At 51.8% G+C, this 21,003-nt stretch overlaps 3 protein-coding genes across 5 annotated transcripts in view; 1 reads left to right on the forward strand and 2 right to left on the reverse strand.

Annotated features, from left to right (window-relative positions):
* UHRF1 (ubiquitin like with PHD and ring finger domains 1) overlaps positions 1 to 13,867 on the reverse strand; it is a 44,816-nt gene extending 30,949 nt beyond the window's left edge. For both annotated transcript variants that reach the window (XM_074808992.1, XM_074808991.1), the window contains exons 1-3: positions 13,809 to 13,867; positions 2,961 to 3,064; positions 1,919 to 2,020 (exon numbers count right to left, since the gene is read on the reverse strand). In XM_074808992.1, the coding sequence (XP_074665093.1) occupies positions 1,919 to 2,020; positions 2,961 to 2,984 (126 nt within the window). In that variant the 5' untranslated portion in view covers positions 2,985 to 3,064; positions 13,809 to 13,867. The remainder of the gene's footprint in view (positions 1 to 1,918; positions 2,021 to 2,960; positions 3,065 to 13,808) is intronic.
* TICAM1 (TIR domain containing adaptor molecule 1) lies at positions 4,749 to 8,494 on the forward strand. The gene is made up of 2 exons (XM_074808999.1): positions 4,749 to 4,856; positions 5,855 to 8,494. The coding sequence occupies exon 2, from the start codon at positions 6,061 to 6,063 to the stop codon at positions 8,206 to 8,208; it is 2,148 nt and encodes a 715-aa protein (XP_074665100.1). The 5' UTR covers positions 4,749 to 4,856; positions 5,855 to 6,060; the 3' UTR covers positions 8,209 to 8,494.
* Positions 12,631 to 16,822, reverse strand: FEM1A (fem-1 homolog A). Of its 2 annotated transcripts, none has more exons than XM_074809001.1 (2): positions 14,499 to 16,822; positions 12,631 to 13,862 (listed from the first exon to the last, which is right to left on the reverse strand). In XM_074809001.1, exon 1 carries the CDS (start codon positions 16,599 to 16,601, stop codon positions 14,553 to 14,555), a length of 2,049 nt encoding a protein of 682 aa, XP_074665102.1. In that variant the 5' UTR covers positions 16,602 to 16,822; the 3' UTR covers positions 12,631 to 13,862; positions 14,499 to 14,552. The 2 variants fall into 2 exon arrangements, with proteins under 2 accessions (XP_074665102.1, XP_074665101.1); XM_074809000.1 differs by having other exon boundaries at positions 12,631 to 14,325.
* Between the last annotated feature and the right edge of the window lie 4,181 nt (positions 16,823 to 21,003).

Consider the following 21,003-nt stretch of genomic DNA (forward strand, 5'->3'; position numbering starts at 1 on the left):
CCTGAATTGGCTGTTGCAGGGTTAAACACCCCCTCAAATTGAAGAATAAACTGGTACCTGTTGTCTTTTCTAGTTGCACTTGTAAATGAATATGCCTGTAAAGGACTGGATCAACTGGAGGAGAACTTGCCTTTTCTTCAACAGCCAGCAGATAAGGTAAAGTAAAGGCTTTTCCTGGGGAAGCCATGATTGATCTCTTGCTTGATGGAACTTTTATGGGTACAGAAGAATATGGGCAAAGAAACTTCAGCAGCGCTGCTTTGTCAGGCCAGTCCCTGGTGTGGGCTAGAGGAGGCACTGCTGGCTGATGGAAGCTGAAGAGATGCCTTCAGCATGTGGAAGTGAACATGGCCATGTAAATACAGGTGCATTGACTTCCCCAGCTCTCCCACAAGCACAGTTTAGCCATATGGAAAAGCTACTTCAGGGAGGGAAAACCTATTTCAAAAAAAATGTATCTTTCTCTGCCTCTCCCTGTTGTAGGTGATCTCAGACACCAAGCAGCTGGTTTCCACCAAAGTGACATCTGCTGTGGGTGCTGCCTGTGAGGCAAAAGAAGCAATGGCTGATAAAGTGACTGAAGCTGTGGACCTCACTAAAAATGTGGTTGGGGACAGTGTCAAGCTCACTAGGTCAATGGTCACCTCCACTGTTAACAGTGCTGTGGAGGCTGCCCAGGGTGCCAAGGATCTTGTGACAAACAAGGTGACCGAAGCTGTGGACCTCAGCAAACATATTGTGGAGGACAGTGTTGGACTGACCAAGTCTGCAGTTGCTTCTACTATCGTCAGTGCTGTGGAGGCTGCCCAGGGTGCCAAGGACCTTGTGACAAACAAGGTGACAGAGGCAGTGGACCTCAGTAAACACATTGTGGAGGACAGCGTTGGACTGACCAAGTCTACAGTTGCTTCTACTATCATCAACGCTGTGGAGGCGGCTCAGGGTGCCAAGGACCTTGTGACAAACAAAGTGACCGAAGCCGTGGACCTCAGCAAACATATTGTGGAGGACAGTGTTGGACTGACCAAGTCTACGGTTGCTTCTACTATTGTCAATGCTGTGGAGGCGGCTCAGGGTGCCAAGGACCTTGTGACAAACAAGGTGACAGCGGCAGTGGATCTCACTAAACACATTGTGGAGGACAGCGTTGGACTGACCAAGTCTGCAGTTGCTTCTACTATTACTGCTGCTGTGGAGGCTGCCCAGGGTGCCAAGGACCGTGTGACCAACACAGTGACTGAAGCTGTGGACCGAACCAAAGGGGCTGTTCAGGATGGTGTGGAGAAAACCAAATCAATGGTCACTTCTACAGTCACTACAGCTCTGGATGCTGCGTACGGCACCATAACTAGCAAAATAAATACAGCCTTGGAGCAGAGCAGAGGGGCTATCCAGGAGGGTGTGGAGAAGACTAACTCAGTGGTGACCAGCAGCATAAGCAAAGCCAAAGCCGTGAGCCAAGCGGTGGCGGGTGGTGTGGAATCTGTCCTGGGTCTATCAGAAGATCTGGTGGATCACTACCTCCCGATGACAGAGGAGGAACTAGGTGAGAAAATGCTTAGCTGGCGGTTGTAAATGCAATTCCTGTCCCACATGGCTAGAGAGCACCTGACACTGCAAGACTCATCTTCTGAAGTAGGCAGGTAGCTCTGAATTTGTCACCAAGCTGGCTGGCTGTCAACGCTGACTTGCCATGTGGTGTGGGACAGAGTTCAAGCATTTGCTAGCTGGTCCTTGCCCATCAGCCTCAAGGCAAATAAACATGTGGGTCCATGCTTCAACCCATCTGTTAAGTCTGCTTATCTGAAGAGAATACATTGAGCAGGGACTAGCCTGCCTTTAATATCTGAGCAACTACAAACCTCTACTGTTTCCACAGCAAGCTTCAGCCTTCATGTTTTCCAGTGGGTGATCTTACCTCTTCCCCTCTTACAGCTGGGCAAGTGGAGCACAGCTGCATCTCTGTTCTTGTTTCCTCCAGGTAAACTGGCCACCACTGTCGAAGGATTTGGTGTGGCTTCTGTGGAGGAGCAGAAACAGCAACAGAGGTACTTTGTGCGTCTGGGTTCCCTCTCTAACAAAGTCCGCCACCGAGCCTACCAGCACTCCCTGAACAAACTGCAGCGCATTAAGCAAAGCACCCAGGATACTCTCTCACGGCTACAGCTGGCAATAAAACTGGTACAAACATGCTTTTCCCTTTTTCCTCCTGTCTGTTGTCTTCCTGCCCTACTACCCAGATGGAAGCTTTTCCTCCATCCTGTACCAGCTGCATGTCACCTTGGATCCCTCCCTGGGAGGGAAGCACTTGTGCTTCTCTGACTGTGTGTGCTTGCAATACAGCTGTTCCTCTCATTTTTCCCCATCAGATTGAATCTGTGAAACAAGAGGTTGGCCAGAAGCTTCTGGATGGGCAGGAGAAGCTCCATCAGCTGTGGGTGGACTGGAGCCTGACCCAACCCAAAGGAAACCAAGTTAAAACTGCCTCCCAACCAGAGGTATCCCTAGAAAGGCATATTTAATCAGGCCTCTTGTTGATGGTGTACAGCTCGTCTGCTCCTGTAACTGAGCTATATCTCTTTCTCAGCAGGTAGAGTCACGGACTCTAGCTATGCTGCGTATCATCACCCAGCAGCTACAACCTGTTTATGAGAATCTGAAAGCCAGCATCCAAGGCCTTCCCAGCAACATCCAAGAAGCTGTGTATCAGGCCACTCGAAGTATCCACAAGCTCCATAGTTCTTTTTCCAGTGCTATGTCTTTCCAGGACCTCTCCAGCACCACCCTGACCCAGAGCCAGGACCGTGTGGCAGAAGCCCGACGGTCCCTAGATGACTTGTTTGAGCATGTAACTCAGAACACCCCTCTAAACTGGCTTGTGGGTCCCTTCAGGGCAATAGCTAAAGTGTCACAGGATAGCAGAAAGCAGAAGAAAGATATGGTGACTGATATAAAATTACCTGTATTGGAAAAGGCTCCATCATCAAAGGAGGTGGCTAAAACACCCGAAGAACCAAAGGGAGCAAACAGGATCCTGGGGGAAGGGTGTGAAGCGCTAGAGAAGCTGGAAGAGAAGGCAGAGAAAGACACGGAGGTGGCACTGGCTGCAAAGGAGATAAAAACTAATACACCAGAGGAAGATCTCTGAAAAATTCTAGCTCTTCTGGCCAAGGCTCTGGCTAGAACAGCACTCATCTTTTAATCATGTGTCCAACTGCCAATTGTGCCAAGAGTGCCTCTTGTGCTCTCCCTGGCCCAGGCTGAGTTTATAGTAAGAAGTAGTTTGCAAGGAGACTTGATAACTGAGGTGGGGTGATTCCATATTTTGATTTAGTATTTTTTTAAAATCATGCTGCTGCACTAAAAGGGAAGATGGGAACCTGTACTTCGGCCTTTTAAGTCAGCCCAGCTGTATGTGTGAATGGCTAATTTTTGCTGAGACAAGTTGTGGGACAGAAGTGGTCTCAACTTTATTTTTAATGTCGGTTTTGTTTTTAATTAATCCAAGCTGCAGAGATCTTGAGAGGGTGATGTGCTTGACTTTTGATACTGTTTCCCTCCTACAAATTTAAAAGATACATGTTACAGACATGACTTCCTTTGTGCCTGTTCTGCTGCCGGGGGGCTCAGCCCTGGGGCAGACCAGGAACAGCGGGGGGCAAGAGGCTGCTCCTCAAAAAGACTTCTCAAACACTTTTTCTTTCCTAGAGAAACACTTAGCAAGGTGGGATTTTCTTTTAAGCATGCCAGTTCACAGTGAGATTATCTTTCATAGTCATATAAATGACTTCAGGTGTCTTCTGTTTGTGTCTAAGTAATTCCGTGCATGAAACCTTTTGCAGTCAGTAAGAAGTTGGCAAATGAGGCAGCTTTTGCCAGGAGTTACTCTGCCACACTGATAGGATATCCTGTTATTAAAATAGGGGAGATATTTTAGATATTTAGGTTATTTTCCCAGCAAACACTGCTTTGTAATAATTTCTAATGTAACTTATTTTGGTAACTAATATCCTGTGCTAAGGCTGGAATAATGACAAGCAGACTTCAGAATAAAGTGTGACCTGCATTCAAATAAATGTTTCTTGTGTATATTTAAGGCTGCAGCATTATGTTCTGCCCTTGGCCTGAGGTGGTAAGAAGTTTGCATTCAACAAATCACTTCTCTGGACAATCTGCATTTTCCCTGATATTGCTGGAGGGGGGAAAAAGTGTTTTTAGCACGTCCTACGCTCTGCCTCAGTCTTATGCAGAGCAGTGCTTACACTATTTTGTCCCCAAGATTGTGCCTGTCCTCCTGAGGAACTTCTGCTCTGCTCTCCTCCACCCCACACTTCTCAGTCCGTGGCTTTCCAGCCCCGCTCAGCGCCGCGCTGGCACTAGACAGAGGCCACGCCAGCAGCCTCTTCCCTCGAGGGAAGCTGTTCCCAGCCGAGCCCACCCTCACCGGCCCGGCTTTAACGCGTCCGGGCGCTGCTGGGGAGGGCAGCGGGGGTCTGGCCCCAGGCCCGGGACTAGTGCACTGCTGGGCTGTCCCCTGCGGCCGCGCACCGGGGCGGGGGGGGACCCGTTGCACCGGGGGAGGGGACCGTTGCACCGGGGGAGGGGCGGGGCGGCAGCTCCCGCCGCGGCCACCCGCGCCCCGGGCCGCTCCGGGCTGCCCTCGCTCCGCTCCGCCCTGGCCGTGCCCCGCTCCGCTCCGCCCCGCCGCTGCCGGGTCCCGCCGCTTCCTCGTGTGGCTGCAGGCTCCGGCGGGCCGGGCCGGTCCCCGCGGCCCCGCTTCCGCCTGCCCCGGGCACCGGGACGGGCTGGCCCCGCCGCACCGACCGCTGCCGCGGGGGGAGCCGCACCGGCCGGAGGTAGGCTGGGCGAGGGAGGGGGGGGGGAAGCGGCTCCCGGGGGCCCGGCCCCGCTGTGGGGACACGCGGCGCGGCGGAAGGGCTGCGGGAGGCGGCGGAGCCCGGGGCGAGGAGCGGGCGGGGCGGTGAGTCAGCGGGCGGGGGGGCGGCAGGGAGCTGCCGAGGGCTCGGCTGAACCCCCCCCTCGCCCTCCCCTCCCTTCCCCTCCCTTCCCCTCCCCTCCGGCCGCCGTTTCACCGCATCAGAGGTTTTCATGGGAAGAGCCAGCAACTTCCTCAGGTTCGGTTTGAGCTCGTCCATTGGGCAATCAGAGGATTTTTACAAGAGAGAAAAAAGCAGTTTGAAACTATAAACTTTCCCCAGTTGAGAACTATTTTGGGGCATCCGCTGGTGCTCCCTTTAAATAGGGGAAGGCTTTTCCACCAGGCTCAGGCAGCGTCTTGTCCCTCCAGCTGCCCGCGGACCCTCTGCGCACTGGCTCCTCCGCTCCGGACAGGTTCTGCTGTTTAACCTAAGCCCGGTCAGAGGCCTTTGGTGAGTGCAAGGGTTTAGCGGGGCTCAGGGTGAGATGTGGCCAGAGATAGGACACCCACAGCTGCATTAGGCAGCCTGACAGAGGATGCATGTGGGTTATCAACCCTCCTGGCACGAGCAATTTGAGAGAGCTCCTCTAAACGCCATCGCAAGGAGCCTGCGAGGCCCCTGGAACCAGCTGCCTGGAAGAAACAGACACTTGGATTTACCTAAATACATTATTAGTTCAGCGATTATTTTAAACCAGCTGTAATTAACGTGAAACGAATGCAAAGAACTTGCTCTTTGCTTAATAACAGAGTTAGAATAACGCAGGGAGCACTGGCAGATCTGCAAGCACTGAATAGATGCAAAGATACTTGAGCACTGTGAGGGAGAGCCCGGGAGCTCTGCAAGCCGTGCAAGGACCCCCCCCAGCTCCCCACATCGCTATTTCTGAATGTTGTCCTGCCTTCTTCTCGCAGGTTCATCTGGCTGGTTCCTCGGACAGAGAGATCCTGGTTCTGAGATGAGCCCCTGAGCAGCAAAGACCTATCGCTTGCGCGGTCCCTGAAGCGCGACCGGGGCGTCACGGGGCACGGCAGGGAAACACACCTTCACTCCAAGTGCTGGAATATGCTTTTTCCATCCATGCTGCTTCAGTTCGTCGTCTGGGCCACCAGCTGGTGAGATGGCACAGCGCACCAAGCTCCAGCCAAGCTTTGAGGACGTTTTTAATATTCTATCCCAGCTCCCAAAAGATAAACTCCTTAGCCTCGAATATAACCTGAAGCACTTCATATTTAGGCCCGGCAGCAAATTACTGCAAGCCATGGTCCTGCTTACTCTGGGGAAAGAAGCGGATGCAAGAATTTGTTTGGATGCCTTGAGAGATAACCGGGCAGCCCAGTATGTCCACCAGACCAAACTGGGCGCTGCAGGAGCACAGGAGGATGGGGAGGATTTGCAGCCTCCCCAGCTGGATGCAGGTGCCATGGCGCTTCTGGCACAGATCTACTCAGTGTTGGTGGAGGAAAAACTGTGCAGTCATGAAGCCATGGACGAAGCGTGTCAGGCTGCCAGCAAAGCCTGCAACGCCAGCAAGGAAACTCAGGGGGACACGCTCAACAGCATCCCACCTGAGGACCAGGAAAATGGCTCTGCTCTCAGCACAAGCCCAGATGACAAATTTCAGACACTGAGATCTGATGCGGGTGTAGGATTTCTCCCTGAGGCCAGCCCAAACTATGTGGTGAGAAGTTCTCCAGTGCAGATTGGAGGCAACTCAAACCTTTCAGGCCCACGGAGCTTGGGTTCCTTGGGGAGTTCCTCTTTCCCCAGTTGTTTTGAGATCAGCGCGTCGCCAACAGTTGTTTTTCGCACCCAGCCTTCCTCCCACGAGCGTGTCCCCCAGCCCAGCCGGCTGTGCGAGGGGAGCACCAGGGGTGCTGGACAGCCTGACAGGGCCAGACAGAGCCATGGCCCGCAGGAAACAAGCTGGGCCAGCAGACCCAACTCTCATCCCAGGCAGGACACGGGTGCCCAAGTGCCCCGGCCGGAGAAGGTTCTGCAGGTCAGTTCATGTCGTCCAACTCTCCCTGTTCCTGAAACGCAGCTGCCCACAACGGGTGCTGTGAACCGACCTGTCGAAAGTAGTGATGTTTCCAGCACAGTGGCAGCAGAACCCCGTGTGCCAAAAGAAAACACAGACAAAAAGCAAGATGAGAAGCAATTATCTACAGGTCTTCCTGCCTCAAGAGCTACAGGGGATACTGGTCCTGCCCGCATGTCCATGGAGGAGTCCTATGTTCCAGCAGGCATTCCTTCTAACTCCACATCTGCTTCCATTTCAACCTGTTCCCTTCCTCCTCCTACCTACTCCATCTCCTCAACCCTTCCTCCTCATCAGGTTACTCCTTCCAGCTTATCATATCCCCCTCCCCTCCACTCATCCCCCTCTCCAGCCTGGCCTCCTCCTCTCCAGACTATAGAACCAGTGCCCACATCAGAGCCAGACGGTGGAAAGTTCTTCACTTTTGTTGTCCTGCATGCTAGTGAAGATGAGATTGTTGCCCATCGGGTCAAGGACATGCTGGAGAACATGGGGGTTCCCAACGGTGCCACACTCTGTGAGGACTTCTTCGTTGCTGGCCGCAGCCATCTGACTTGCTTCCAGGATGCTATGGAAAACTCTGCTTTCATCATTCTTCTGCTGACCAAGAACTTCCCATGTGACCTGTGTATGTTCCAGACAAACACTGCTCTGATGGAGTCCATCCTGAAACCATCTAAGCGTGACTCAGTCATCCCTTTTGTACCCAAGGAGAACCCCCTGGAGCGGAGTCAGATTCCCAGCACGCTCGGTGGGCTGATGCCCTTGGATGAGAACTCTCCTGGGTTCTCCAGGACAGTGCAGAACACCTTTACCACCAGCAGGATCAATGAGAGGAAAGTCATGTGGGATCTGATGCAGAGAAAGAAACTACAGCTGTATCAGGAACGGTATCAAACACTGCACAGCTTGGCTGCCCTGAACCTTGGCTCCCTTCCCCAGGTGCCTCCATCAGCCACACCCCAACAGTGGTGCCCCCCTGCTTCGACTGTCCCTCCCGCCACATACCCACCTCCCCCAGCTGGGGTTGCTCAGATGGGTCCCCCACCTTTCCAACCACTTCATCTCCCATCAGGCCACTACAACATGATGCCAGGTCCAGGAGGCCCCCACCTCATCATTCAACACGCTCGAATGGTTCAGATTGGGGACCACAACATAATGCAGGTAGAAACTGTCCCACCAGGCCCACAGGACAGTGAGGAAGAAACCAGGCAGAATGCTTGAGCAGAGATGCAGCAGGTCAGCCAAGGCCACAGACACTCACACCTAGTTTCACCCCCCTAGATTATAGTGATTCTACTGGGACTGGAATTATTCTTATTTCACTGTGGGTAAAAAGTGCCACTTTCCTGGAGCACAGGAGAAAATTACCTTCTTTTTTGTTGGACAGAAGAGGCCACGATCTCCTGAGACTGTTTTTCTTGTGCTTATTTTCAAGTAACTGAGAAAATGATTTTCCTGATTTTCTGAGGCTACTGGAAGGATTTATAAATAAATTTAAATTAATTTATTTGTGTTTCTCTCGTTCTTTCTCTAGAATTAGCAAAGGGGCAGTCAGAGATATCTGGAAAACTGTTCTGCATGTTTGTACCTCTGGGGCAGAGGGGGCTGGGAGATGGCACACCAGGGGGTTCTGGTTCATAATCTGCTGCTGACCAAATCATTTGAGGGAAAATCATCAGGAGATGCTCTGGGGAGTTGCTGTGACCCCCTGTCAAGGTGCTAAGCACCCTGAGGTGCCACTGTTTTCTTCCAGCAGTCCTCTTGGCTTGGGGTTGCAGCGTATCCCCTTGGCCCCTCACACGGATGAATACTTTGTGCACATGGTGCACTCCCCTTGCTGCAGCGCACCAGCTGCACCATTTCCCCCAGCCTCTTGCATCAGACCCAGGAAGGTTCAGGAACCAGTCTCACAGACTTCTGAGAGGCTGCGGGCCTTGGGGCTCAGGCATCAAGAGACCGCTTTTCCCAGTTCCCCTCTGAAACTACAGAGAGAGAAGTTTTTCTGTTCATGAAAGACAAAATTCCCATGCGCCCCTGGAGGCACGGCTTGAAGTATTTTTGTGTTTAAAAAAACTGTTAAAGAACTGAGATTACACACCAGATATAAGGCTAAGCAAGAATCTTTACAGTAGAGCTGTACTTGGGGGAAAAAAAATTCCTTGATGAAGGTGGAATTAGAGGAAGGGAAATGTGGAGAAAGCCTGAGGAGGAAGAAGCAGCTGAGTGTCCACTCCTCCATTCTTACCTGCTTGTAAAAGGTCAGAGGTGGGACCTGGGGCTGTGTCACACAGAGAAACGTTCCCTACCGGGATTACTCCACCTATTTATGTTACTGCCTTTGAGGAAAAAGTCTCACAGAAAAACGAAAGCACTGAGCAGAAGATTGCAGGAGGGGTGGAGAAGGGCAGGAATGGAGGAAGCATTCTGCAGGACCTGGGTGAGGGACACACCAGGCAGGTATCTACTGAGCCTTCAACACAAGGAGGGCATCAGAAGCGAAGCCCCAGACCTCAGGCTCTTCCTCCGACAGCTTCTGCAGTGGCGGTTTGCCGGCTCTGTCAGTAGAGGTCAGCCCAAAGCCACCAGACCAGGAATGGGCCTGCTCCCTCTGCCAGCAGAGTCCGGCCAACAGCAGAGCTCTCGAGCCAACTGGCCCTGCGCCGGGGCTCGGGCACGCTGCAGGGGAGCGGACCTGGCAGGCCAGTGGGATTGATACGGGGTGGGGGGTGGTGACCCCGTTTCGGATATTTCTGTAGCTGTGCGTGCGCTCATCTCCCTCTGAATAGCTGTCCCAGTAGGTTTCAAATCGAGAGGAGCCAGCAGAGTCTGGCAGCCAAAGCGCAGGACTCCTGAAGGCCATCCTGGACCTGGGACTACCCAAGCTGGGCACAAACAGGGCCTAGTTCTGGATTATAGTTTGTCCAAGAACCATCCAAGCCTTACAACCAACACCTGCATAAGAGAGACGTTAATAAATCCCTGGAGAAAAGACTATTCAGCTGACATTAACCCCCTCTCAGGGAGCACTCTGGTCACTGCGCTGAAGACTGCCCAGTTCTCACTCTTCCTCTCTGGCTCAGTCTACTTCAAGCTTGTTCTGCACAAAGCATGCCCTCCAAACAAGTACCAGCCAACTAAACAAAGCTCACTGCCAAGATATGAATTCCCAGCATGGAGGAGAGAACAGGATGGGAGTCTCTCCTTAGTCCTGGCTCCTCAGAGGATAGCAGGTAACAGTATAAAGTACAGCCCCCCCGCCACCTGCCCTGTGTTGAAAGCAGCAACAGCTGCCTTTTTATTTTGAAGCAGCTTGTGCCCCTCAGAAGGGGCTGAGGGTGTCTGTGGGACAGTGCTAGCGAGTGTGGGCACTGACCAAACTTCAGTGCAAGCTCTGGAACTCCTGGGCACCACCAGATGCAGGAGCCGAAAGCTGATGTGTCCCTACTCTTAACTGCAGAGCGGTGGCTGTCACAGTTTTGGATTTAAATCCCACAGAATTTCCTCTTAAGAGGCCACAGGTCCTTTCTCACAGATCTGTCCTGTCTCTGCCTCCCTCCCCCCCACCTCACAGATGCTTAGCTCCTCCTGGAGCTCCCTGGCTGAGAACTAGCACAAGACACCAGGCTCAGACAAATCAAAGCCCTCTCTGTCCTGAGCAGAACAAGAACCACAGAGAAGCATTGCTATTTAAAAGCTGCCATCAGTTGTTGGCTTCCAGCTTCGAAACAGTTTGGCTTTTAACTTCGAAGGACACAGCAACAATGGATTAACTGATTTACCCTTTATAGAGTCTGCTGGAATCCTCCAAGTGCTTGGATTCCTTCTATCTCCCTATTTTCTCTCGTGTACGTCACCTTTGTTTGAATAGGTGTTGTATTACTGCAATTCCTGTCACACTGCAGTTGTTCCCGTGCAGCCACCAGGACAGCCCCTCCCCTTGGGAGAAAACATATACATCACTCCTTCCCCAGCTCTTCTGCTTTCTATAAATAAACATGAAAAACTAGTCAACTGGAAGCTGCTCTAGCTTGTAAACAACCTTAACACAGTCACATCATGTTTGTTTGGACCAGAGAAAGGGAGAGGGAAAGACGTGGCAGCAGACTGTAAAACATCGCAGGGTTGGGTTTTTTTAAGCTTACTGTGCGTGGAGGGCCAAGAAGCTCAAAGGTTACTGGGAGCAACTTCCACTTAAGAGCCACAGCCCTGTTTTAACTGCAGCAGCAGGTTCACTCTTCCCACATTTTCAGGGCCCTTTGCTGTTGCTCGCACTGGAAAGGGAGCTTTGCCACCAGGGCCTTGTTTTCACCAGGAGAACGCACATGCGCCCACGACTGCCTTGTTCTTCCCATTTCTCTGGGAAGCTGGGAAATGCTGACATGGTATCCCTATCCTCATGCTCTGGGCCACCTTCTCTGTGGCCTAGAGCATCTGATCTTACAGCATTAGGAGGTTCCAAAGCCGTCCATTAGGGCACCAGCAACCAGCTCCAGGAAAATCCCAGCGAATTTCTCACCGCTTTCGCACTTCTAAAGAAACCTGTATGGAGGCTTTATTGTCAAGAGGGCCAATGACCAGTATTAGGGAGAGAAAAGCACATTTTAGGGTTTAAGAAAGGAATAAAAAGCAGACATTTTGTTTGCAGCAGTGTACAGAAGGGCTCCTGTGGAACAGTTGCACTACAGGAGGGTCTGTAACCACCCCAGTAAAAAAAATCCCTCCACTCTCTAAGATAATTACTCAGATAAAATCATCACTGAAATGTTTCACTGCTCCCCACAACTCCTTGTTCTGCCCCACATACTGCAGCTGGCCTGGACCACACCTACAATAAATAAGGAGTGTTCACTGTAATTACCCCTAAATTCATGCAGTGATTTCTCCCAACCAGTAATTACTATCAACATTTAATTGCTGGGTCCTTACTACATAATTACAGATCACTTATGTGTTAAAAAAGAAAAAAAGTAAAGCCCTTTTCTATCACACAAAGTATTCTCCTCCTCAGGGGTTTGTACATGACTGGATCTCCCAGCTATCTGATCTGTCCCACAGAATTGCAGACACTGCCTAAATGTCCCATCTAGCACGAAGGCAACATTGCTCAATCCATCAAGAAATATTGTGAGGATGGAGCAATCAAACATTTTATCCATCTGCTCCCACCCTCCCTGGGGAAGGCCGAGCATTTCTGGAAATCCTAATTCTTGTGTGGAGCCAACTCTGGTACCTTTAATTCCTCTGTCTGCTTTTGACCTCCCAGAGATTTGGGGTTGAAAAACATAAATTGATGATAGCAACACTGCGTCCCTCTTTCTGCTTGCTCCCACAGTCCCAACTGTACATAACGCAGGTAATATCTGAGTCAACAGAGTAGCATTCTTTCACACTGTTTCATTTACATCAAAAGATAAGGCAACGTATATAAAGAGGTGTCATTTCAGTGTCCACGTTACCCTTTTTCAGGGGAAATGTTTGCAATCGCAGTACAGATTAGTTTTTCCCAGGAGTAAATTCAGATGAAATGAAACAATCACATCTGTTGATTGCAAACGCCCGGTATTTCCGTACCCAGAAGTGTACCATCCCTAGGGAACAAGCTGAAAATACAGGCTTACCAGCAAGAAGTCCAAGGCACTTGCATTCTAGCAGCCATTTTTTGTTTTATTATTTAAAGTTAAGAGCGCTCATCAGCTCACAAATTAACAAATTCCATTCCTGCAGTTTAGTTCAGGTTTCAGCCAAAGGGAAAAAAAAAATAGAATGTAGCTAAACTAACTCTGCACTTTACATCTCAATAAAAGTTAAACCTTCTTGCTTTATAAATAAATGTTATAGTTAACACTGCAAAAATGTAATGGCAGATCTACGATATCTTTAAAGGGCAGAGAGCATAGGATTATTGAGGCATATGGATATGCTGGCTTATAAATACAAGTAGAGAAGCTTCAGTAGCATATAGTGCACGGCTGTTTGTCAGGGTTCTGCTCTCCCAGTCTTGACCTTTCCCAAAGCTCAGAGGCAGCTGCTTCAACCCCAACTGTGCTTTCCACTCTGCCCAGGGCCAAGAAATGAGCCACACGCTGCCAAAGCCCAGTCACTCCCCCTGCAAGAAGATAAACTGCTGGAACAGCATCATGTTTACCAACACTGTTTACCACCAAGGAGGGTTCTGCTAATGGAGGCAAATACCTACCCTGAGACTACAGATTTAAAAACCAGTTGTGTGCAGATCCTAATTAAAGAAAGGAGCTTGCCCAAATAGTAGCCAAATGAGATTTCAAATTCAATCTTTGAAGTAGCACCATCCTCAGTAAAGCTGCAAAAAGAATCAAAAGCCAAAACCAGATGCTAACAACCCACTCCGTGTAGGTTTTCAGAATGGGATAGTTAACAAAGCCCAATCGGTTGATACTAATAAACCTTAGAAGGCAGCACCTTTAACTTTCTTTTTTTTGCTTCTTTCTTCAGACCACCCTCATGCAAACATGCCACCAACACTCACTTGCTTTAATAACCCCCCCAGCACCACCCACACTACAAGTACCTCCCATCCTAGAGGGCTGATGGGCAACAGCACATCCTCAAAGACGGTTCAAAGTGCACTGGTCTGGCTCTGAAACCTGGTCACGTCCACCCTGTACAGCTCAGTCCCTGCTGACCTCGGGGGCTCAAGGACCTCCACGAAGGAAGGGAGTGAACCTGTGCAGAATGGGCAAGCTAAGGGCCTGAATGCCACATTTTGTTTTTAACGTAGCAGGTTTTCCTCCCCATTCATAAAAACCATCATCTATTGATGAAACTATATAACCAGAACTGACCTTACTATATCTTACAGGATTGAAGAAGTCTTGCAGCATAGATAGGGCCTGGCTCTAAAAGAGAAAAAATAACCCAGCTTTATGCACAATCATTGAAATCTCAGGCCTTTAACACCATTTGCTACTTGGCCAACCAAAGGAGAAAAAAAACCATCCTCAGCATACCCAGCCCTACTGCCATGCAAGGCAACTACCTCAGCAGAGCACAAGCCGCTCGGCTGTTAGACTCGTACTGTACCAAATCTGAGAAGGGGGTGGGGAAAGAATTAGTTGGAAGATATTTTATTCCTCACTTGCATTCCTATCTGTTCAGTATTTGGGATGGGAAGGGCTAGAGCACATGTGTGATGTGTAGCTGCTCCAAAGCTTCACGCTGAGTTAATCCAGCACTAATGGGAGAAGCAGCAGGTCCCAGGGAATCTCCATTTTCCTTTCTTCTCAGGACAAGCCGGTTGGCAAGGGAAAGGGCAGGGGCTGCGGCCATCTCTGGATACAGTGCACTGGAGATATCTGGTACCTGAAGACGACAACAATGAGGGACAGCCATGAGCTCTTGAGCCTCCTCCTCCCCTACCCCGGCACATGCCAGCTGGATGGTGACAGATGAGAATAAAGCTCGCAGCCTGTCTCAGCACAGCGACGGCCTTCGGCACCTACGCAAGGATGGCCTGAGATCTCAGGCTGCACTACCTCTGCGGGGTGGAACAGGTGACGGGAAAGGCTGGGGACTTAAGCTCTCCCACCCTAGTGCAGTTCAATGAAGGCTTCCAGCTCCTCGGGGATGAAACCCTTGTAGGGAATCTTGTGCTTGTCCAGGGCGCGAGCAGCAAGGCACTGGAGGGTGATGTAGTTGAAGGGCTGCATCATGCTCTTGGTGAGCAGCTTCTCATCCAGCAGCTCATAAGCAGTCTGCTTGAAGGCATTGGTGGCGTCCATATGGGCTCCAGCCTCCATCAGGGCACTCATGATCAGCGGGCAGTTGTTGCGGGCAGCAACATGCAGCGGGGTGTTGTTGTCATAGTCACGGCTATCTGGGTCAGCCCCGCACTCCAGAAGCAAGTTCACAACGTGGAGCGACGGGAACTTGCCCACAGGATAACGTCCCACTGTTGTGGTATCTTTGTCCACGGCCATATGCAAAGGAGTGAAGCCATTCTTGGCCCGGGGGCTGCACTTCAGCAGGCGGTAGATAGTCTGGCGCTTCTGGTGTTCCTGCTCCGGGGTGCACTCCACCTTCTCCAGCAAGAAGACCAGGTGGAGGATAATGGCCAGCGTCTTGGTGAACTGCGCCGAGTCAACTACAGGGTCCTTGCCATGCACAAGAGCTCTCTCCACCTCCCGGACCCCTTTGCTCAGTACTCCCATGAGGTCAGAGAAGCCCAAGTGAGTAGCTAAAGTGCCTTTGGAGCGGTCCTGAAGCACGTAAGAGAAAAGCTCAGCAAAGGAAAGGAAACTGCTGGCAGTCATCGGGCTGAGAGGCTCCAGGTTGCCTTGCTGCATGTCCAGAGCATACTTCCACAGGTTAATGCAGCGCTCGAAGTTGCCGGAGTCAGCATAGACCGCTCCTCGGTAACGGATGTAATAGGAAGTGTCTGGGTGGGAAGGACCTAAGATGCGCTCTCTGATCAGCAGTGCCTGCATGCGCATCTCATCCGGATCAGTAATCAAGGCTTCCAGTTCCTCCAGCGAACTCACTTCCCGGGAATAGTCGTAGGCCAACACCAGCTGCCGGGGCTCAGGTTTAGGCAGGTATTGCCCGCCCTCACAGCGAAGCTCCATCGCCCGTCGCCAGTACTTGTGGGCTCCCAAAAGGTCACGTTTCTTATCCACAAACGTAGCACCCAGCAACTCCAGCGCTTCCACAGCGGCCTCTCGAGTGCAGAACACGTTAGGGGCCTGCTGCTCATCCTGACTGGAAGCTGAGGCACAGCATCTCCCGCACCCCTCTTCATCGCAGCCCTGAGGAGCTTCCTTGCCCGCGCTGCAGCCCCTCTGATGGCTCCCACCTGAGGCACAGGTCCCATTTTGGTTGCCTGCAACCTCCTCCTCCTCCTGCTGCAGCCCTCCTTGGATGAGGTACTCCACAATGTTGGTGTGACCAGTGACACTGGCAGCTAACAGAGGAGTCATGCCATAGCCGTCTTTCTCCATGCGGGCTTTGGAGCGGAGCAGTAGCTGCAGGATCTCCAGGCTGCCGGACTCGGCACAGTCATGCAGGGCCGTATTCCCCTTGACGCTCCGACGGTTGACATCGGCCCCTTTCTCTAGCAAGTAACGTGCAATTTCCCGGTGCCCTTTGTAACAGGATATCATCAAACAAGTGTGTCCGTGCCGGTTGGCTACTTCCAGGTCAGCCCCGCGCTCCCCGACTAAGTAGCGCACGATCTCCAGGTGCCCATCGAAGCAAGCAGCCCGCAGCGGCGTGGAGTTGGTCAGCGTGGTCTGGTTCACTGAGGCGCCGTGATCCAGGAGGCTCCTCACCACCCCCAGGTGTCCGGCCGCAGATGCTGCCCACAGCGGTGGGGCCCCCTCGATGGTTTCCCCATCGAAGTTGACCGAGCCCCCCTCCTCCACGCGGGCGCCGCAGTGATCCAGCAGATACTCCACCACCTCCAGGTGCCCGTGACGGGCGGCGATCAGCAGCGGGGTGCTCCCTCCCCCGGGGCCGTCACACCCGCCGGGCCCTGCCGTCAGCGCCTCCAGCTCCTCCCGGCTCCGGCTGCCCAGCAGCTTCTGCAGCAGCTTCAGCTTCCCATCGCGGGCCGCGTTGTACACAGCCGTGCGCAGGTCCATGGCGACGGGGGCCGCGGCGACCGCACCGGCCACCTCCTGGCCATGGACCGGCTGCTCCTCCACGCCCCCAGCTCGGCCCGGGGCAGGGGATGGGCGAGGGCGGCCCCCCCGGGGCGGGGAGGAGCCCTGCGGGGCCGGCGGCGCCCGGCGAGACACCCCTCACCTCAGCACAGCAACCTTCAGGCTCTTCGCCCGGCCGCCATCTTAGGTTGTGAGGCGAAACAAAATGGCGCCCGCACGGGGCCCAGGGGCGGGGCGGGAGGAGGACGATGGGAAATGTAGTCTCAGGTCCGCCCCGGCCCGGCCAACGCCGCGGGAGCGGCTGCCCGGCGGCTCGGTGTCCCGGCAGGCAGCGGGAAGGGGGCGGCCGCCGGAGCCCGCGGGCCGGGCCGCCGTCCCTCACAGGGCAGGCCGGGACGTGGAGTCCCGCTGTCTGCCGCGGGCAGCCCCTCCCCGGGGATCCCGGCAGCGCCGGGCCTGCCTTTCCCAGCGCGCCCCGCGCCGGGTCAGCGCGAGGGCCGCCGGGGCAGGGAGCGGGATGGCGGCGGGCGGCGGCGGCGCTGAGGGTGGGCTCCGGGGTTCGCCGCGTCTCCCGCCCCGCTCGTACCCAGAGCGAGGGAACAGCAACGGGCCGGGCCCGGCGCCTGGCAGCCCCCGGGCCGGCGCCGCGGGCCCTGAGGGACTGGGGCCAGGGGCGGGAGGGAGCGGGGCCGGGCGGGAGGTGGGGCTCGGGGGCGGGAAAGAGCCGCTGGTCCTTGTGCCAGGGCGGCCGGGGAGCCCGGGGAAGGTGACCGGGGTCTCCCTTTCTGCGCAAACCAGACGCCACTTGGGCTGTAGAAGTTTTCCTGTAACTTTACAGCGAGCGCACAGTTCATGGGAGGTTTATTTCTGTTAAATTCCTTGAAGAGATTGAACTTCAAAATACAATAGCTACACAGCATTGGTCTGATGTGTATTTTATTGTAGCGAGTCGTTGGGGTTGGTAGAGCGTTTTAAAGTAGCTTTTCTGCCTTGGGCGAGGAGGTAGCAAAGGCTCATCCATAACAGCAAACAGAGATTTGTTCCCTTTGATCCCTGCTGTAGGACAATATGTACAGCTTTCTCCATTCCTGAATGATAATACATGACTGGAGTGAGGGGAAGATATTCAAGGCAATAAATAGCCTAGATTAGATGAGCAAAGCTTTAGTTACCAGAACCTATTTTTAGGGCATAAGTTACATTTAAGTGGCTCTAGTCTTTATATGGGGAATTGGCACAGAGTTTCTCCTGTTGTATTTTATTTATAGCTGTTTCTTCTCCTTTCCAGGGAAATTAGATTAACTTCATTAGTTCCACTATTATTATTCTGTCTGTCATTATTATTACTCAATCCGTCCATCCATCCATCCACCCATTTAGGTCTTGTCTGGAATTACCTAGGATTATCCTGCTAATGCATGTTGCCTTCACACAGAATATCATTTTTGTTGCTAAGAAACTGCTTTTGCATAACAGACAGCGTGGGCCTAATTTTCACTTCAGCAGCTGTTAAAGTCAACGGGAGCAGCAGGTGCTCAGCGCTCCTGCGAGCCGGAGCCAAAGTGACCGTGGCAGAATTCCCACACAAGGTCTGACGCTGCATGCGAGTGTGTCATCTACGTGTGCCGTGTGCTTGGGGACGCTGCCGCTTCGCGCTTGAAAAGAAAAGGAGCAAAGGCATCGAGCATCTGCAGCGTGTCTGTGCTGTGCCAGTGCAGTTTCCTGCACGCCGGGACCGGAGGAGCGGCTGCGTGCGCTGGAATATTTGCTAGGTGGGAGTATTCCCCCGTCCCCTCTGCACACAGATGTGTGAATACGCGTCTGTGGCTACGAGCTAAAAATTGTGTTCTCGTTAGCAATGAGTTCGGCCCATTTTAATATTAACGTGTGAGCTTTGGTGTGCGTGTCTGCGCACGCCAGCTCGCTGTGTGCACAGATCTAACAGCGGAAGGCGCGAGCGGGCTGTCTGCATGCGGGGCTCTGTACCTGTGCACGTCTCCGTCCCCTCTTGCGAACATCCATGTGTGAAATCCGCAGCACTTAGGCTGTTTATGCTGCAGGTCAAGGCACAGACACAGTGACATTTCCTCTCCCTGCTGGCTCTTTCATGTTGCTATGGTGATCAGATGCACTCGCACTTTTATCTGAAGTATCTATTAACTAAAGCTTCCTATTAATTTCCCCTTCATAGAATGCATATGGATTTCACCGGAACACCAGGTAGGCTTTTTAGGTCCTAAATTTACATCAGAGCCTGCCCCCAGTTCTTGGGTGGGCTGTCAGAAACATCACAGGGCAGAAGAGCAACTGATGAAAATGTTTTTTCCGTGAATAAAGAAATTGCTTAGTAATGAGAGAATAAAGAGCACAAGGAGTAGTGTCACAACAGCCTCTCCCTGTAGATCTGTGAATATAAAACATACTCGAGCCTCGATACCTCACCCCAACCCAGCTGTAAATGGATTATTTGGTCTGGGAAGTCCAGGACAGCTGAAGGGGGGGGGGGGGACAGCCGTGCTGCTTGCAGCCTGAAAGGTCTGGGGCAGGATTTTGACCGTGTGGGGGGCAGAAACCAGAGGCACTCTGGTTCGTCCTGATCAAATTCTTTTGTCACATTGGTTCTTCTACATCCTTTGACTTCTCTTACTGAGGTCACCACCACAAGAATTAGTGTCCCAAACCAGGGCACCAGGGTGCTGGAGACATCACCCGGTGGTGGAGACTGTCTCCTGAACCAGATCGGCATCAGAGGTGCAGCTCCTACTTCCACTGACACAACGATCAGGAATAAAAGATCTGGCGGTGAGTAACACCCCATCTAAAAGTGCGGCTGAGTGATGCATCGCTGCGAGGGGTGACCGTACACAGGGGTGCTTCCCGTGTCCTCCTGCAGAGCTCGAGCTACTGCTGCTTGTCAGAGAAGCTGCCAGGAAACCTTCCCGTGCAAGTGGCAGTGACGAGTAACGCGGGGTGGATCTGAACACCTGGGGTAGAGATGAAGGGCTCAAAACTATCACGTCCCTCATCTACAGGATACGTCCTCCACAAGGCCCCGGAGATTCCTGTGAAGGTTTTGTAGGGTAGTGCGGATAAAGCCCCAGCCAGTAGTCTGAGAATATAGAGGGAAATTAAATACCCACCCGAGGAAGAGAAGATAAAAAATGAGACGTTTTGACAGGGCTGCCAGATTGTGTGGCAGGAGGGTTAATTTTTTTCGAAACTGCCATTTCATATTCCCTTTCAGACAAGCTGAATTACACAGTACTGGCTGCTGGAGGAGTTGCATAATTTTCTTCATAGAAATAATGACAGGGTACTTAAGAAGCAAGTGAATGGATGGCTAAAGTATTGGGCAGAGACTTAAGAAATCTAGGCTGAGACCCCACCTTTGCTAAAGAGTCCTTTTGTGACCTTGGGCTGGTCATTTAAGCTTCCTATGTCTTATTTCCCTGCCAATAACGTGGAAATAATAACTGTTCTTCATCTGTCTTGCTTATTTAGACTGAAGACTCAGAATTTACAGGTTGCACCTTGTGTGCTTATAGGGCAACCAAAGTCAAAGAGCTTCAATTCATGCTAAAGTGTCTGGGATGACCATAATATATGAAGCAGATAATAATAAAAGGGCTCAGATATATGGTTTGGAACATATTTAGCATGAAAGGCTCAAGAGTTCCTCACACATCTCTTCCCTCAATGTGGCAAAGTTTGGATCTGTACTAAGAGTTCCAAAAGCATATAAATAATTTAAGAACTAAGTCCATGCTGATTTACTGAATCGCTGAGTTACTTATGAAACTGTGAGCAGATAATTTAGATGCCTGCAAAATTTTCTGCAAGGTCTTTGTGCTCAGTCTGTCACTGCATTAAAGGTTAGCAGCAGACTGAGTCAAGATCCTCATTTTTTCAGAGTTTAAATTTAGGTTTGCAGGCAGCTGTGTACCAAGTTTTTATCAATCTCTTCAGCTTTTAGGGGTTTGTCTGATTTCCAGAAGTCAAGAGGGCGGTGGCTTCTTGCTACTAGGTCCAGTGAAGACAAGATCTCCTATATGGTTAAGCAACTACATGAGAAATTTGCTGTACAAAGGGAGCAATTCTAAAAATAGTGAGAAATGGCACCACGACATTAGCAGGAACAATGACCCAATACCCAACTTGCTGCAGGGGCTTCTGTCCTATAACTACCTTCATCATTAAGGCTTGTGATGACATTATTTTCTGTGCTTATATAGGGCATGAGGTCACAGCTACCTGGAAGGAAGGATTTTGATCAGACTGCAGAAGATGAACAAGCAGGAGAAGCATGTTGGGTAACACTAAATCAATGTAGTTTCATTTACATTAGACACCAGCCAGGCAATTTCAACATTAATGGTTGCAC

Source organism: Strix aluco, chromosome 29, assembly GCF_031877795.1.
Source record: "Strix aluco isolate bStrAlu1 chromosome 29, bStrAlu1.hap1, whole genome shotgun sequence".
NCBI classification, from domain to species: domain Eukaryota; kingdom Metazoa; phylum Chordata; class Aves; order Strigiformes; family Strigidae; genus Strix; species Strix aluco.

Coding starts and splice junctions, on each gene's coding strand:
- FEM1A (XM_074809001.1), bottom strand. CDS start 16,601: ATGGACCTGCGCACGGCTGTGTACAACGCGGCCCGCGATGGGAAGCTG.
- TICAM1 (XM_074808999.1), top strand. CDS start 6,061: ATGGCACAGCGCACCAAGCTCCAGCCAAGCTTTGAGGACGTTTTTAAT.